Genomic DNA, 17,355 nt, shown 5'->3' on the forward strand with positions numbered 1-17,355 from the left:
GGCCTTGTGCTAGACTGTTTAGCAATACTTGAACAACCAAAGAGAAGCTATTACTAGTCATAAACACCTTGCTAGTGCTAGCTAGTACTGTGCTGCGTTTTGGAATCGAAGTCATAAAAATTGGAACTTTAAAGGTAGTAAAATGTCAATTTGAAAAATTAACTGATTAATAAGAAGTTTCCAAAAACCAATCAGCAAATAGCATCTACGGGATGCGGAATTCCAGACCAGCAAGCATGTAACATTTTAGGACACTGTTCAATATTGACTTCTTGGGAACATGATCATATTTGCTTACAATGAAAAACCTGGTTCTGAAGCAGCAAAAAGGGATTTATAGTCTTCCTTAAAATATGAAATCTGAAGATAAAACTTATCTGAACAAGCCACATTCTGTGTTTTCTTAACTTAATTGTAGAGTAAGTGGTGGTATATACAGCGTGAAAAGCCTTCCCAGAGAAGCAACTCTTGCAAAAGCATATCACTTCTTAAATTTCTGATTTTTTTTAATTTAAAAAAAAAAAAATAGATTTTAGATGAGGAAAGAAATGTAGCTCAATAATAAATGTTTGCTATACTTTCTGCATGCCATGGTATTCTTTTCTGTATGTTTTCTATAAACTCTTACTACCATTATTATAGCCAGGGCAATATCATAATATTCAAAGCTCTACACCCGGAGTTATAGCTGTTGCAGTCTCAGCTTAATACGCAATTTCACCAGGAAATTATCTCTGAAGCTAGTAACTGGTGGCTAGATTTGTAAAGACATTTAGGTGCATATAGTTGCTGAGAGAGAGTTGGCGGGATTCTCAAAAGCATCTACTGCCCGATTCATACCAATCTGAATAGTAAAATGCATTGGTACTTCTTAAAATCCAAAAGCTCATCTGTCTGCATCAGTGGTTGTCTACATTTCTTTAAATTTTTTACCCTAAGCCTTTTGCCCAAGGTCATAATACAAGTCAATGGCAATACAATTTTGTCTACAAAGCCACTCAGATCTCATACAACAGCATGGGAGCTTAGAAATATCACACTCCAAATAAACTTGTATTAGATAAATGCTGACACAGAGGAATTTGAGTTCAACATGATTTATATTCACCTCAGTGCCTATGAAATTCAAGCCTCAAGAAGTTTGGAAAGCAATTGGTCTTCAAAATAAATGTTCCTACTACTGGTGTTTATACGACGTATGCCCTGTGTTTCTTCAGAACAATAAAACCATCCAAGAAAATGCAGATCACATATGTATTGGGCTCAAATGAAGTATTTCACCTTCAACAACTCTTTTAAGATGTCACATTGAATAAACCCACTCCTATGAAGGAAGTCTGCTTAAGGGCTATGAATTCACCATCTAGCATGAGAATCTTAAAGTGACATTTTGAGGGCTCGGCTGATTTTGGGCATTTCTTGGTTATAATGACTGTCATCTTTACTAACATAGCAAGGGCCAACCTGAATACTTTAGAAACTAAAAAGGAAGAGCTGCTGCCGCTCATATTTTACTGGCAGCATTCCTACCAAGACTGGAACAAAGATGTACCTGTCTCACAGTGATGCACACCACACATCGCCCAGCATGTTGCAACTTTCAGTCAAAATAATAGTGTATGCAAAATATAATTTATTACCTCTCCTGGGTATGGTCTCTTTATGCCCTGTATAGGCAAAGACTGGGGGCGTGGGCCTGGGTAGGCTTGCTGAGGCATCCTCTGCCCATGGGTGCTGAAGGGACTCATTCCAGGAGGCCGAGGCTGGTTCATGCCCATGGGTGGCCCACTCATGCTGGAAGGTGTCATTCCTGCTCCCATGCTTGCTGGGTTCATGTTGCCTGGCATAGAAGCAGGGCCGCGAGGACCAGGCTGGTTCATAAACTGGCTGTTGTAAGCCTGAGTTGGACCCATCTGGAAAGAGGAACAAACCTTCAACGGAAGAAGAAGAAGAAAAAAAAAAAGAATAAAATGCGACATGCATTTAAAATGGGAGGAGGGAGCTGAACATGCTTTTGGGGGAGGATTTATGTCGCATTTTCCTTCAATGTTCTCCAACATTTGATGAGAGGTGATGTTTATAACAAACATTCGATTGGAATTGTAGAAGGCATAACAGAGAAAGACAGACCTAAATCTAAGGTAAGCAATTAAATTGTTTAAATTGGCTAGTCCATTACTGTAAGGTAACAGGTTAGGAAGTTGGCTGTGTAAATACAGCACAACACTACAATTTCTAAGACACTGCTTTCTTTACCTCACCTGGCATATGGGCCCATATACTTCAAAACTCAGAGAGGTAAAAAAAGCTAAGAAGGAAAAAACCTGAATTGATCCAACCCTTGTTTTTTTTAAGAAAAAAAAATTATTACATGAAGTCATGACATGCTGGAGGCTATGGTTCACCAGAAATGCATGTCTCGCTTAGTTGTTCTCATAGACAACATTATTAAAAAGCAAATCTCTTTTCTACTGTTGTTTCCTTGTTTGAAGGGAAAAAAACAACCAACCAACTGTAGCTGGCAAAATAAACAATTACCCAAGTGGTATAAAACCTATTCCAAGATTCTGGAATGTTTCACTGGGTACTCAGATTTAGAGGTTCACAGGGCTGGCAAAGGCAGCAATAATATATCATGTCAGATGCAGCCGTAACTTTGGCTAATCATTTTTTTTTAAGGGGCAATCTCCAAACTACAAAATACAATTATGCAAGATTTATCAGGAAAAACACGGGAGACCAACTCATACCTACATACACACATTCCAGAAGTTTCTCGTAAGCTTTTATAACCATGCTCATGCACAAAGAATAAAAAAAAAAAAAAAAAAAAAAAAAAAAGAGAGAGAGTAGGCACCCTAATAAACAGGGGAGTAAGAAGGACAGCCCAGTTCCCTGTAATGGTCCAGATCAGGCAGGTATGAAGACATAGGAGTTGCTCTCTTACCGGTCCGTACTGGTTCATGTCCTTATTCTGCGTTTCCTGAAGGGCTGCCACAGTGGCTGTAGCTGTAGCTGTTGCTGTAGCAGCTGCAGCTGCAACTGCAGCAGCGGCGGCTGCTGCAGCTGGCTGGGTGAAATCAGCTGGTGGCCTCGTGTGTGGGGGGATCCCCATTCCTGCAGGGGTATTTGGGCCTCCAGGGTAACTAACAGGGAAGAAAAGTGAGAAAGAAAGAGAGAATTAAGATGTTCCTGGTGGGTTTTATTTTGAACGTTGCTGTGATCCTCATCAGGAACTGTTCCAAAACCACATATCAATGCCTAATGAAAGCCAGCAGGACAGGGAATTAGGTGTGTACCTGAGATACAAGTGTTGCTCGGGCACAACAGTCATAGGGCTGCCACTGGAATTGCAAGGCACCACCATCAGTTGTTTCGGGGGCAGTGAACCGCTTTGCAGCTCTGTAGCTTACTGCAAAGTTGAACTGAAATCCTGAAAGTTAATGCATGCTCCATTTCCCAATAGTGTAGGGGCAGATTGCACAGCAGCATGAACAGGGAGCTTCCTCCACTACAGCGCATTCATCTGCCTCAGTGGTGAATTATGCCAAGCGCTCCCGACGTTGTAAAAGCATTCCTCCCTGAACCTTAGCAGAAAGGCCAGGAGAGACCCAATGCAATCAGCTCTGCTGAAACCCACACAACGTATGCTGCAGTTCCTATCTGGTTGTCCTATTGACCATAAGATAAATTAAGCTAAATCATGCCTTCCCCACTCCAAGACACCAACTATGTTTATAAATATAGGCCAGTACACTGTGCCCATTTTAGAGATGTTAATACAAAGCTAAAGAAACTTTCTGACTTATTCAAGGTCACTCAGTAGATCAGTGGCAGAGATGACAGGAGAGGTAAGTTCCCGGAGTCCCAGGCTTACACTCTTCACACTAGACTGAGTATGCTAACAACCTTTTCAGCAGGCTTCCCAGACTGGTTTCAGTTAAGCACACTTACCACCCCTGTTTACAAAGCACAGACATAGAAAGTTAAAATGTAGCAAAACCCAGGCTATTAGTTTTGGCTTATTTCACTAATGCAGCATTTACTTCCCCGAAATAAATACACAGCCTGACCATCTGTCTTAACAAACATCTTCACTCCCAATTCTTTTCAAATTCCTGCTGTGGAGCAAGTCTTTGGGCAGAAATACCCCATTGCACAGGAACCTGCTTTGCCTAATACTCAAGCTTGTTCCTCCATACACATGTAGAAATTATACCATCAATACCTTTCACATCCTGGCCTTATTACATGTTAATCATTCCTAAGCCTGTGGTCTGTTTAACAATCTCTCTTAATTAAAACTTTATTTTGGGGGTTTATTAGAGCTAATTGATTGACCTAAGCCATTTCTATTTACTGTGATGAATTTCACTGAAGTTTGGGTAGCTGATTTACGAAGCTGTAAAAGCAGTATGCACTTCTGTTAACCAGCATAAAATAGCTACTGAGACTTTACATAATTAAAATAAGCCCATGACACTTCTGCCAGGTCACTAAAACAAGCTTTATCAACTCTATACATCCATTTTCCACCCCACACAAGTAAAACTTACCTGCCACCAAAGCCTCCACTTCCAGGGTAATTGGGTCGCCCATACATGCCCTGCTGTATGTAAGGCTGAGTGGAGCCTGCCTTGGCTGAAAATTGTTGCTGCTGTCCAGCAAACTGAGGGGAGTTGATTCCAGGGTTGCTAGTAGTCATCCCAGAAGCCATGGGATTTCCCGCTGGGTTCATAGGGTTGTTAGCATTTGCCATTGGATTTCCCAGCACCTGTGGGTAGAAACATGAGAATAAGGGGCTGTACCTTGAACTACATCAAGCAAATTAAGTTGATTTGCTGCAATTGATAAATTAAAATGTAGCCACCCTGTACTCTGAACTCTAACCAGCATACAACTTGTTGATGTCTAGGTGCACATTCCTGGTAATTTCTTCTTTTGCCATTTCCAAACACACAAGAGTTTCTGATCTCTAATTATGCTTTACAGGAGATTTTTAACTAGATGGAACCCAAACTAACATGCTTCTGAAAAAAGTTAAGATAAATACCTGCTAGAACCATGCTCTGTAGGTGACAAATTAATCCAATTAAGAGAAAGTACATGCTTTGTCTTTTTTCTGATGTAGGACTTTGAAATAACTTGCAAATATTCAGTCCCACTGGCATACTGCAAAGGGTACTACAAATGCAAAAACCGTGAAAATGTATTTCAGTGGCTTAACCTGTTCTTGAACCTAACTCCCTCTAAAGTGTACAGAAGTCTGTCGGCTGTTTTTATTGCTTCTTCGAAGAGAGTCCTCTGTTCTGTTTTTAAAAGGACTTAGTTTGCTTGTTTGAAGCATTTTTTTTTCAATGGAACCAAACTTGCTATGATTTGCATTAAGATGTAGGTATGGCTGTTCATGGATCACCTGCACAGAAATCTGTCTCCTACTTGGGAAGAAATTTAGTGATCGTGATTTTTGCAGAAGACCAAGTCATCAGCTTTGGGAATTTGTGAAAGGGAATCAGTGAGCCCAGCTCATTCCCTCGGGGAGCCATTAAGACTTACAGGAAACCCCATCATCCATTTCAATCTGCTCTGAACAGCTACAACCAAACTTCATGTTCCAGAGTTTCACCCTTCCCTTGCAGTGATTCTGAAGCAGCATTTTCTTCTTACCAAAGCACTTTTTTTTTCTTTTATTGCACATTCCTCTTAAGTATCATGAAGGGTTCAAGTAACATTACAGTGGTCTTATGATAGAAAAAAACTTAAGTCTTTTTTTTTCCTTTCCTTTTGCCTTTTTAACTGTGAAAAATTTCCACAAGAAACTACATTTCCATTTTCTGGCCAATGTATAGACCTACGTGTTTACTCAGGTTTTGCTCTCCCTGATGGGATACCTTTTCTTTTAAGGTGTTAAAAAGAAATCCACAATAATAAATCATTTTATAGATCATGTAACTGTTTCCTTTCTTTATTTTTTGAAGAAAGATTTTGCCACAACCAGGGCTTACATTAACTGCCATGTATCTATACGACTTGGCCCCTAAATAATTTGTTTTTCAAATGGCTCAATCCATAACAATTTTGGTTTTAATTTTCTGACCAAAATTAAAATAATAGCAAACAAAACCAACAGAAAATTTTGTATGGGATCTAACATCACTTGATTTGAAAAAGGTAGAAAAGACAGGTTAGATTTATGTATCATTTGCACTCATTAAAGATGGAGATGTGTTTAGAGCACATCATGTACGGTGTAAGAAGAGGCTAGACTGTCTGAGAGCTTTATTTGTGACACATCCCTTGGAGAGCACACTATCACAAATAATTGGCGACTCCTTCATTAAAGTTGCTTTTTTTTTTGTATAGCATAATTCAATATACATTGCAGAAGAAAAAGAGGTAAGAGCAGAGAGAACCAAATGAAAATCCAGTAAGTATGGGTCTCACCTGGAAGCCAGGAGCTCATGCTTTGCTCCAATGCATATTGAAATAGCTTTGGAAAGTAAGGTAGTATTAAGAGGAGGGGTTGAAAAGAGCACAGCCTATAGCTGGTAGGTAGCACCTCAGCGTGGTGGTAGACTTGCCACTGGATTTCACCAGCCCACAATCACAACATAACCCCAGTTCAAATCAACAATAACTGTCATTTGGTGAATCTAGATAGAATTTTTAATACAACAACCTTTCAAATTCAATCTGAAATTCCACAGGGGTTTGGGATTACCCCAAAATCATGCTTTTGTGTTGAAACCATACAGTGCAAAATACATGCTAATCCCAAGCCTGACGTTTGCATGCAGCTAAAGGAGTTACTGACTCAAGCTCTCGGACACCTCCTTTCTGACGCCACCAAAGATGACATGACTGGAGAAAAAATGCACCATATACAACAAAGCGAACACAGACACTGTTATCAATCCCAAGAGGATCTTCCAAAAAGCTTTTTCATTTTGCCAACATTAGTGAAAACCCATATCTAGAGGGGAGAGAGCATAAAATGAAGCTTACCTGGCTTTGAGAGGTGTTAGTCACACCCCATACTGTGGTGACCACAGATAAAGAGCCTGGGGGCTGGTTGGTATTTTGCTGCCAGGGAACAGAATCGTAAGGGAAAGACCCATCACTGCAAAAAGAAACGTTTAGGAGGGTAAGATTTTGGAAGTTGAAACAGTGGCAAGTTGCTGGTGGAGACAAAGGGATTAACACCTGACATTACCTTAACTCTCCACGCCTCCTTCCATTATTAGCCTAGTACTCTCCAAGGCATAAAGCTTCTTTAATAGCAATGTGATCATATCAAAACCACACAGAACTAATGAATTCCTTTACTATACTGAAGCACAGGGCTTTTTCCATAAAGGTCTGTTACCAATGAAAGTAAAAGTAATCTCAGGAGCAGAGTTTCAAACAAGGACTCTAAGCAAGTTGTTCAGAAGCAGTTATTTTTTGCAATCCATCTCAAGCTCTTCAACAATCACCGCTTCAGCTGCCTCGTATCAACTCAATTAGATTTTGAGACCAGACTGCAGCTCCAATGTCTGCACTGAGTCCCCAAATGGCCAGAAAAGCCTTTAAAGGAACAGCAGTTCAACATCATTTTGAAAAGTAAATTGAAATTCAGATAGTGTTCTCCCACACGATGGATAAGCTGCATGCCAAAAACAGTATTAGCTAATCAGCATTCTAGAAAATCAACTGCAGATATACAACACATCTTTCAGACAAATATGTGGATGAGAGGACTGGGTTTTTCCATTAGCTTTGCCCACAGATACAAGCAAACATTTCTTACAGTTCTTTTCATACGAAAGCATTGGTGGTTTCAAAATGAACACAGGATAGGTATGCATCTAACGTAATTAAAGAAATGTTAAATCCAGTGAGAGTAACTATTAATCCCATAACTGTAAAATATATTCCACTTGAAATTTGTTCATTCTCATACTATTAACTTGTAAATTAGATTTCTATTTGCATATATGTACACATACACACACATGATCTTTCCTCATCTAGATATATATACCATTTAATACACACACACTGCACTCTTGTTTTCAAACGCCATTGACTCGTATTTTATATCAAGAATTGCATTTTTGCCTGGACTACCAGCTATCACTGGAATTCTATACAGGGAGGGCTACCTTGCTTAAAGAATCCATACAGGCTCTACAAGCGCTTTATCCACATGCTTCAAAGCCTGCACCACGAAGTGCCACACAATTAACTCCCACAAAACAGTGAGACAACCAACGTGCCAAAGTCCTAAAAAAGGCTCTGTGGCAGACCACGGGGCTGACTCTCCCATGTCCCCAGACAGTACTCCAGGCTTGGACCACCTCTCCTTCCTGTTGTGCTGTGAGCCAAAATCAAGAACTACCTATATGTTCATTCTTTAGCCTGTTCGTAACACCTAGCGTAAATCATTTAAGAATAGGAATTTCATTGCACAAAGAAGTGCACACACATGTGATAAAAACTGCCTACGTCCCAAATAACAAATAATCTAGTAACAGCAACTGCGTAAGGCAAAATGAAACCGTGAATACATCTTTTACAAACAACTAGGAAATTTCAAACAAATTCCATAATGCTGTGCCAGCACAACAGCACTGTATCAGACCATAACTGTGAATTTGAACTGACCTATTTGTTTCAAAATACGCGAATTGAATTAAGCAATAAAAATCACAAAAAAAAAAAAAAGTTAAAACAAATTAAATTAGGGAAAAGAATAATTTCTCCTAACAATTAATTAGGGAAAGTTAATGGAAAATAGTAATTCTCTATAGGATGCTTGACATGTAATGTTTATGTTGACAGCATCCATATAAAACAATGTGTCAATAAGGGCATATTTAATACCTTGCAATCAGTAGGTTCTCCCAGCCCATTTTTCTTTAAAATATTTTCTCTTAGAAGGCTGAAAATCTTGCCCCTCTCATTCAGAAGCTCCAGTGACTAATATTTGCAAGTGACGCAATGCTTCAGCAAGTCCCCTCCACCAGCATGGAGACAAATGATGACTAATGCAGAATTTGTGACTGCTATGAAGCCTTCCTCTTTTTTTCCTGCTCTGAATGATGCCTCCTACTTTACTTTCTTCTCTGACTGTTTTTGATGATGTCTGCTCTGTGATTTGTCTGGATATTTATGGCACATACCAGTGCTTGTATACTTCAACAACTACAAAGAAGCTCTCTCCATGACACAAGCAGTGAAAGGACTCACTGCAGCCATTCCTCTCTATTCCCCACTGATGTGCTGTGGACAGGTAATAAAACCTGAGGGACAAGGCAAATATTTTGCAAGTGTATGAGTAAATAAGAAGGGTAATGACAGGCAGGAATCAAACCACAGATTCACTGAAGGTTCTTCTAATGCACATATGCCATACAGTTTGTATGCATACTCCAACTTTGAGCTAGCGATGCCTTAGGCTGCTGTTAAGAAGTTAGAACTATTTCTTCACTTTCTTTGCCTCCAAAGCATGTTTCTCTTACCTGTTCCTCTCCTTTACGGTACACAGAATAGATTTCATATATTATTAATCCATACTTTCCAATGGTAGAGTCAGAGCATTTGTTTAGTGCAAGGCTGCATTGGGTTCTCAAAGACTATACAATCACTTCATCTAATTACAAAGAAATCACTCACTTTTTACTGTATTACAGTTAAAATAGGTGACACCTCAAGAAACCATATTGTTGACAGATGATGAAAGCCTCCAGCACAGAACCCAGCATAACACAGGGAAGCCAGAAAAAAAGACCACACACAGATTTGTTGAGAAATATTCATTGTGCAAACCAAATCACGACTATCACATTATCCAACACAGGACTTAGCTTTAAAAATCGCAGACAACATCAACATCAGAAATTATGGCAACACTAAAAGAGTGATAGATGTGCCTTGCAGAACATCAACTTATACACCCTAACATACACTTACTGCGCTAGACCTCACTTCACTCACACTTCGCTTTAGTTACCCCAATGAGAACACAGGGCATTCTCGTGGTTTGCATTCCCCAGCATGACACTCTGGTCCACCACCAATTACACGCATATTTGAGTATGAATTTTGCCACACTGGATACAATACCCACCTTTCCTCCACTGCGTGAAGGCTGCTTTGGTTTCAAGCAATAAGAGATGATGAAACACACGCCACTCAACTAAAGGATTACTTGTCCCTCCACTTCGCTCTTTCAACTTGCGTTTCTGTCCTTAGACGACCCAAAGGAATACTCCCACCATCAAAGGAAAATCCATATAAGTACCATAATGAAACGTGACCAATCCAATTCTCATTTGCTAAAGAGCAGTGGCTTTCCACTGTTATTATACAGAGCTGTGAATTATCCTGAAATCCCTTTCTTTAAACTTGAAAATGGCAGCCAATAGAGAAAGAAGCTTCAGCCTCTCCAGCCACAGGGAAATACTGCCCATGACATTGTTCCCGTTGAACGGTACAAGGGTAATTAAGTCTCTCACTACACCCCGGAGGGTAGTGAGTCAGTTTGGGCTCAGCTGGAGTCCACTAAAAGAGTATTGACTAAATTTATAATAGTGTTAATGAACCTGTACATACTACTGGTCAGCATTAAAGACCAAACAGCAGAGGAAGCCACAGAGCAAAGAGGAAGAGATGGAGGGAAATTACTTATCAAACTATGATGTAGTGAAACTGCAATCAAGGAATAAGGAGGAAGGATTTCTTAGCTGCTGGCAAAATGTACTGAAACGACCAGTAATACAACGCTTATGTTGGAGAGGTACATCGGTACTTAGGTCTAAACAGCTTCTCTTAATCCCAGTACTAGGAAAACAGAAACAGGCAGATATCCAGCCTCTTTGGAATAGTTACAGACTTCACGTCAGACACAGATTGTTAGTTAATTCTAACAAGAGTTGCTTAATAAAAAGTGAGCTCTGTATAGTAAATTAATACTAGTGAATTACTGTAATTTATACATGAGATTTGTGGCATTATTGGAAAATGGTGTATTTTAAATACGTTTATGTTGTCATTAAAGCAATTGTGTGTGTATCTGATACTCTGTTTACATGTCTTCATTGATTGAGAAAGGAGAGATTCAGATGGTTTAGTGAAGTACGCATCCCTAGAGCATCGGTACTTTACATGTTGTGGAGGAGGGTGAAAACTGGAATTAAACCTTCTCAGTGATTTTCCTCATTGCTTGTTGAGAAGGCCACGTGTCTAAAACACTACCTTTGTAAATCATCCATCTCAGTTTTAAACACTGAAAATTTATCATCTACTGCAGAAAAGCACCAGATGTTGGCCTTCTCACAAAACCTTTTCACTCCAAGCACTGGCACCAAGTTTCCCACAACTGGGCTTCCAGTGGCTAGTTTCTGTTGCTTACCCTCAAGCCAGCTTTACAGTTTTGCAGGGGTCTTTAATGTTTCTGAAACACAGTCAGAAACATTACTACATGACTGGCAGCTGACACACACAGAGTCCACACAGTCCTTTAAATTTACTGACTCTATAGTAACTTCCTTCAGTTGATGCCAAGATGAGCAGCTAATTGCCAGTGTAACACTGACTTCTTCTGTTACCCATGGACACCTAGAGAGGAGAGCATCTGACTACAAGGAGTGAGGTGTCTGAGATCTACCCAGGCCAAACACTTCCTTGCAGTAGCACACAGCCAAAAGTCAGAACAGTCCAAATACAGCCCAAACTCGGGGCTCCTGATCTGTTCTTGCCTGCTGGTACCTCTCCGTGTCTGCACCTTGCTCTGCCTCTGCGCGTGTGCGCTCCGGGTGCCCAGCACCCCTTGGCTGTATTCTTGGTTGGAGCCTCTAGGTGACACTACTTTAATACAAACTAAAACATAACAATTTCCCAACAAGGCTCCTTGCTCCTGCCTCACCCCTCTTCTCGCCCTAAAATCTCATCCACCTGCAGTGGAAAAATATCACAAAACCCACCATCAGAACAGAAAATAAAGCCCTGGGTAAGTGTAGCACCAATACTGCGTTTCAAGCCCATATTGTCTCACAAGTTAGGCAGCTTAGCTTCTTTCATTCAGGTTTAGTTTTTGTTTTACTTGGATTTCTCGAATAAACACCACTCATGTAGCTTTGATTATTAATATGAATTCAGTTAGCAATCCTTCTTGATTAGGGCACCACCATAAACTTATTTTAAGCATACTCTTATTTAAGAAGATGACTGTTTTGCATTGTGCAGTGCAAATACTGAATTTGAACTGCCTTTTCTGTATGTTCATGTTACAGAACGGATATGAATTTCACCACATTTTTATATCACTATAAACAAAACATAACAACTTCTTTAAAATAAAATCACAAGAACAGATGGAATACTATTAGCAGTTTCATGCAACACTAAAATGCTCCAGGAAGGACTTCAGCTAATTTCTTCCCAATTCGATAAGCAGGAATCCCCAACAATCTATTCATAAATAACAGATCAAATGTTTTGTTTTTTTTTTTTTAAATTTCTGGTCATATTTCCACTGAAAATATCCTGGGCCTTGACTACTACTTTGAAAAAAACAATGTAACACCTGAAAGCCAAAATTTGTTTCTACTTACTGGCAATCAAAAACATTTCAGAGATCTGCTTTTGTTTTCTTTTTAAAAACCCCGTATATTTAGAAAGAAACAACTGACTTCTCATTTTTCATTGAGATTTTTCATCAAGGAACAAAACCAATGCCTCACCAGCTGAGATACATGCACCATCTTCATATGGCTAAAGTGCTTGGCCAAAATGTTTCAACTTAAACATTTTAAAAATTAGTTTTCAGTCTAGTTAACAGATATTAAAACACATTACTATTAAAATATTTTCATGACAAAATTTAACCAAGTTATCCCTTGACCTTTTGTGCTGTGTTTTCTGTAGACTGTAGAAACCACTCTACACAATCCATTCTCTGTTCACATGGAGGAATATGGCAGAGCAAGGAGACACCCATGCAGAAAGGACACAAAGACCACTTACAGTCAGCAAGGAAATACGAAGACATATTGTAAAGAAAATGAAGAATAACTACCTCTGTACATCACACACTGACATAAAGCAAACTATAAGCTGATGTTGTGTACAGGTATCCTATGGCGTTTACATTAAAGATGAGGAAAAAAAAGAGGGTGGTGTAATAAGTTTGTATACTAATACTGGCTTTGGATGGCTAGCAGTAATTTACTTTTGACTGATGCCGCCTATGTGATGCATAACTTCCTCAAATACATTCCTCTATTTAGTGTTACTATTTGAAGAAGTTTAAATAGTATTGGCATAAATTAAGGCTCTATCATGTATTTCACTAAACAAACAAATAAGACTAAGTCCCATCCAAATCACTGGGTGTTTTTATGTAATGCAAAAGTGAAAAAAGCCAATTTGGAAGCATTCTGCAAGACACTATTTCCCTCTGCTTCTTAATGGCATGACTCCAAACATTCAGATCTTACAGAGAAAATATACAGCTCCAAAAATTATCCCCCCCGCCCAGTTTCTCAAGTCTGGTGTTTCTGCCTCTTTCCAACTAGATGAATACGTTCTCTAACCCTTTGGAAAGCTTCAATTCTCCCGACTCCAAATGCACAGAGGATCCATACCTAGTCCTTCCCTATCAAGAAAGAATTACCTCAGGTGTTGTTTCAATACTGGATGTTGCCTGTACCAGGCTATGAGCAATGTAAACTGAAGAGGAAGACTGAAAGTGGTAAGAAAATTCATAATTCACTGTAAAAAGAAGGAAGGCTGTTTTCCAGCAAACCGTTTGAAAACACAGAAGCATTCTGAATCCATTCTAGGTGAGCAGATGCAGGTGAAGTGAAGCAGTCAAGAGGTGAAAGCAGCAAGCCATTTATCAGCTGGGTGGTTTGGATGGCACCTGCAGCTAGCAGGTGTCTATCACCCCCTGCCTCTGCTCCTTTAAATATCAACACACACATTTATTACAATAACCATTCATGCAGCCACACACGTATGCACGACACAGCCGCTCATTTGGAGACTGAGATGGCAAAACCCAGCCGGCAGTTCAGCAGGAGATATGAAGTACCTCTGGAAGCTGAAAGCCCTTAACTTTTTCTTTATAGTCCTGACAAGGCCTGTGAGGCCTGGATGACTTATGACCACATGAGGTGGGAACGCTGCCTTCCATTTCACACTGGGTTGCTACAGGTCAGGCTGTGACATGCTTTCTGCTGCTTCCTGGCGCCTTACTCTACACACAGTGTCATCAGCTAGAGAGCCATGCCTGCAAAGTACCACACTGCTCAGCAAGAGTTACTGCATCTGAACCTCTAACCCCTGAAATTAGAAAAATGCATCAGGCGAAATAATTAGATTAATTCATAAGTTTCCGAACCTGCAAACACACACACCCCCCCGCATACACACACAGTCCTGCTACATTAGAGATTTCATATATGTCCACGCACACGTGTGTGCGCACACACGCAAAGATACAGAGATAACACAACTCATTTCTGTCCATGTGGAAAAAAACGATCATAGCTATGCAGGTAAGAAACAAAAATGCTACTGAGATCCGCTCCTGCCTCAGAAGCGGCAGAAGGGGTTACCATCGTCTGACATTATGGGACTACAGCATCCATCCGATCAAAGGAAAAAAGATTAAAGCATCACACCCAGTTCTATTGTCACACAAGTAGACCATGCAACGCATTACTACAGCCCAGATTACAGCTACAAAATCCACCGGCAACAGCCCTGTTATTAACATGCCACCTGTTACCTTTTTCAAAATGCTGAAATTATCTTATGATCGTTTTCAGCTTGACAAATGCAGTTTAATCTTTATTGCATCTCACAGCACAGACCTGCTTCATCCATGTCTTATTTATCTCACGTGTGTCGGAATGCAACCCCGAGCCCTCAGTCCCCCCCTGCCACCAGGCATTCCTTCTGCTCTGCTTTATCAATATACCTGGGTTTCCATATCCGACTGCTCCTTTACAATAAAAAACACACCCACCCAGTATTCTACCATTGCCTGTTGCCTTGGTAATCCAAATGCCTGGGTACTCGCTGATTATCGGCGAATGAGACTCGCATTGTTCACACCGCAGCGCGTCTGCTATGTTAATGTGAGATAATGGCAGCCAGAAGACTCCTTTTGTTCCCAGCTTTGCTGTTTATTCATAGTGCCTGGAGGTCAGCGACTGCTACAACAACCGGGGAAGGAACGGCTGAAAGCGTGAGCAGATTCCACTTCTGCTTTTGCCTCTGAGACAGGGGGAAACACGAGCAGCCCCGCACAGCGAGAAGGGCACCGGGAGCTCTGCAGTCTGACTCACGCAAGGTGTAGCAGGCGGCCAGGAGGAAGATTTGATGGACTTGCACTTCCGAGATTTTAGATGAAGCTGATTTACGCTCCCCGACAACAGAAAAAACCGCTTTCTTCAAGAGGCGCGTCGGGGAGGGAGGCGACGGGAGGGGGGCAGCACAGCACCGCCGCAACTCGCCGGGAGCGAGCCGGGCTGGGGGCTCCGCGCTGACCGAGGAGCGCGGAGCAGGGGCGCCGGGGGCCAGCCGCGGGCAGCGGCCGGGGCCAGGGCGACAGCGGCTCCCGCAACGCCGGAGGCGCGGCCGGGCTCAAACCGGCGGGCCGGGCCGGGGCGGAACGGGAGCGGCTGCGGGGGGCGGCCGCCGAGCAGCCCCCGCGCCGTGCGGCGGCGCCCGGAGCGGAGCGGGCGGGGGGCGGCAGCGGCCGGGCCGGGCCGGGCCGGGGGAGCCCGGGCCGGGCAAGGGGCTCCGGCCAAATGACTTCGCCGGTGAGGGACTGCTGCCCTTCGTGGCACATCATACAGGGCAGGTCTGAGAAACGTCTCCCCGAGACGTCTCCGACACTCTGCCTGCCAAAGTTGTTCGGAAATGCTGTTGCTGACACGGTGACACGGGCAAACAAACCATCACATCGTATCTCCCCTGACATGGTAAGCGGGAACGGAGAGCATAAACAGACCGTGGTACCTTCCCCGCATCCTCAGCCTGGTGGAGATGAGGACGTTCAAGAAGATGCCCCGGCTGGTGTGCTATTCCTCATGCCTGGAACAGCCCCTTCTCGGGAAGAGACCAGCGATTCCTGCTAAAGGCACCGTCAGGATCTAATTAATGTCACCGAGCCATCTGCACAGGTTGTTGATGCGCTCTGTCTATTGAGCAGGCTTTGCTGTCATCTCCAGCGAAAACGAGTCAGGGATTTTTTAGCAAGAATTTCTAACCCATTTTATTTTAAAGGAACCACTAGAAAAGCTCTCCACCACTGCAAATAGTAATGACTATTTCCTTTTCTTCCTATTGCAATACTAAAGAGACTTGAGAACCCAAGTGTATGGGAATAGCAGGAATAAAAAAAAAAAAAAAAAAAAGACAAAATCGTATAGCAGGAATTCACCCCTTTTGTAATCTATTTACGGGCAAATCCTGTGGAGGGTCAGATTTTCACCTAAGTAAATGAATTACAGATACGGGTAGAGAGAAGGCATCAAGAAAAATATCAGGTTTTAGACAAAATACACATCTGTATTCCTGTTACCAAATTACCGAAGAAGACAAAAATCTTTTTTAAAGACAAGGCATTTGCCATCATTTATGCCAGTATTTTTTTTTTTCACTCCACTGAAAATTGAAAATGTCGCCAGACTCTAAAACTCCCTCCCTGCTTAGAAGGCATGTTACCTCCTGGCAGGCAGGCAGGAGCTGGATGCAACAGCGTGGGCAACTCAGCAAACAGCTACGCGCACTAACTCCCCCTGTGCTGAGCCAGGGGCTGTCACTCCCCCAGCCTTTCTGTGCATAGAAAGGACTGCTAAACCTCACAGGTGGACCTGACGCTGCAGTGGTAGATGGGCACTGTTGACTTTGTTCTGATGTTCCCTACCCAAAGGTACTCAATCCAGTTAAAAGACTCACGATGATTTTAATGAGTTTTGCATCAAAGAGCTAGGCAAAATATAGCTTTCAGTATCACCATGCAGTTGTCATGCTGACAGTCAAAATTGGTAAAAACTAGGGGTGTTGCTGAAGCTGAATGATTTTTTACTCCAGTGCCATCAGAAACAAGTTGGTTTCATTGAGAACAAGTGACAGAAGGAACCCTCCCAACATACTGGAAGAGGAAAATCACCTAGACTCAGCAGGAATCATCTGCTCTTGAGAGCAGCCCTCAAGTAAAGAGCATGATACTATTGTGATTATCACTAAACAGTAAATTGCAATCAATTAGACATTTTCAGGAACTGGATGTTCAATATGGCCCCAACACTAGAATGACAGCTGTCTTTTCAAAGGTGTTAGTTATCGTATTTTAAA

At 41.6% G+C, this 17,355-nt stretch overlaps 1 protein-coding gene across 8 annotated transcripts in view; it reads right to left on the reverse strand.

The window, feature by feature from the left end:
• Positions 1-17,355, reverse strand: part of ZMIZ1 (zinc finger MIZ-type containing 1) — a 367,249-nt gene that overhangs the window by 30,870 nt on the left and 319,024 nt on the right. For 6 of the 8 annotated variants that reach the window (XM_068399476.1, XM_068399478.1, XM_068399481.1 and 3 more), the window contains 4 exons: positions 7,006-7,120; positions 4,557-4,774; positions 2,948-3,146; positions 1,641-1,931 (listed from right to left, as the gene is read on the reverse strand). In XM_068399476.1, coding sequence (XP_068255577.1) covers positions 1,641-1,931; positions 2,948-3,146; positions 4,557-4,774; positions 7,006-7,120 — 823 coding nt within the window. The remainder of the gene's footprint in view (positions 1-1,640; positions 1,932-2,947; positions 3,147-4,556; positions 4,775-7,005; positions 7,121-17,355) is intronic. The other 2 variants (XM_068399482.1, XM_068399480.1) reach the window with 1 other exon arrangement.

Source organism: Nyctibius grandis, chromosome 4 (assembly GCF_013368605.1).
Source record: "Nyctibius grandis isolate bNycGra1 chromosome 4, bNycGra1.pri, whole genome shotgun sequence".
Classification (NCBI taxonomy): domain Eukaryota; kingdom Metazoa; phylum Chordata; class Aves; order Nyctibiiformes; family Nyctibiidae; genus Nyctibius; species Nyctibius grandis.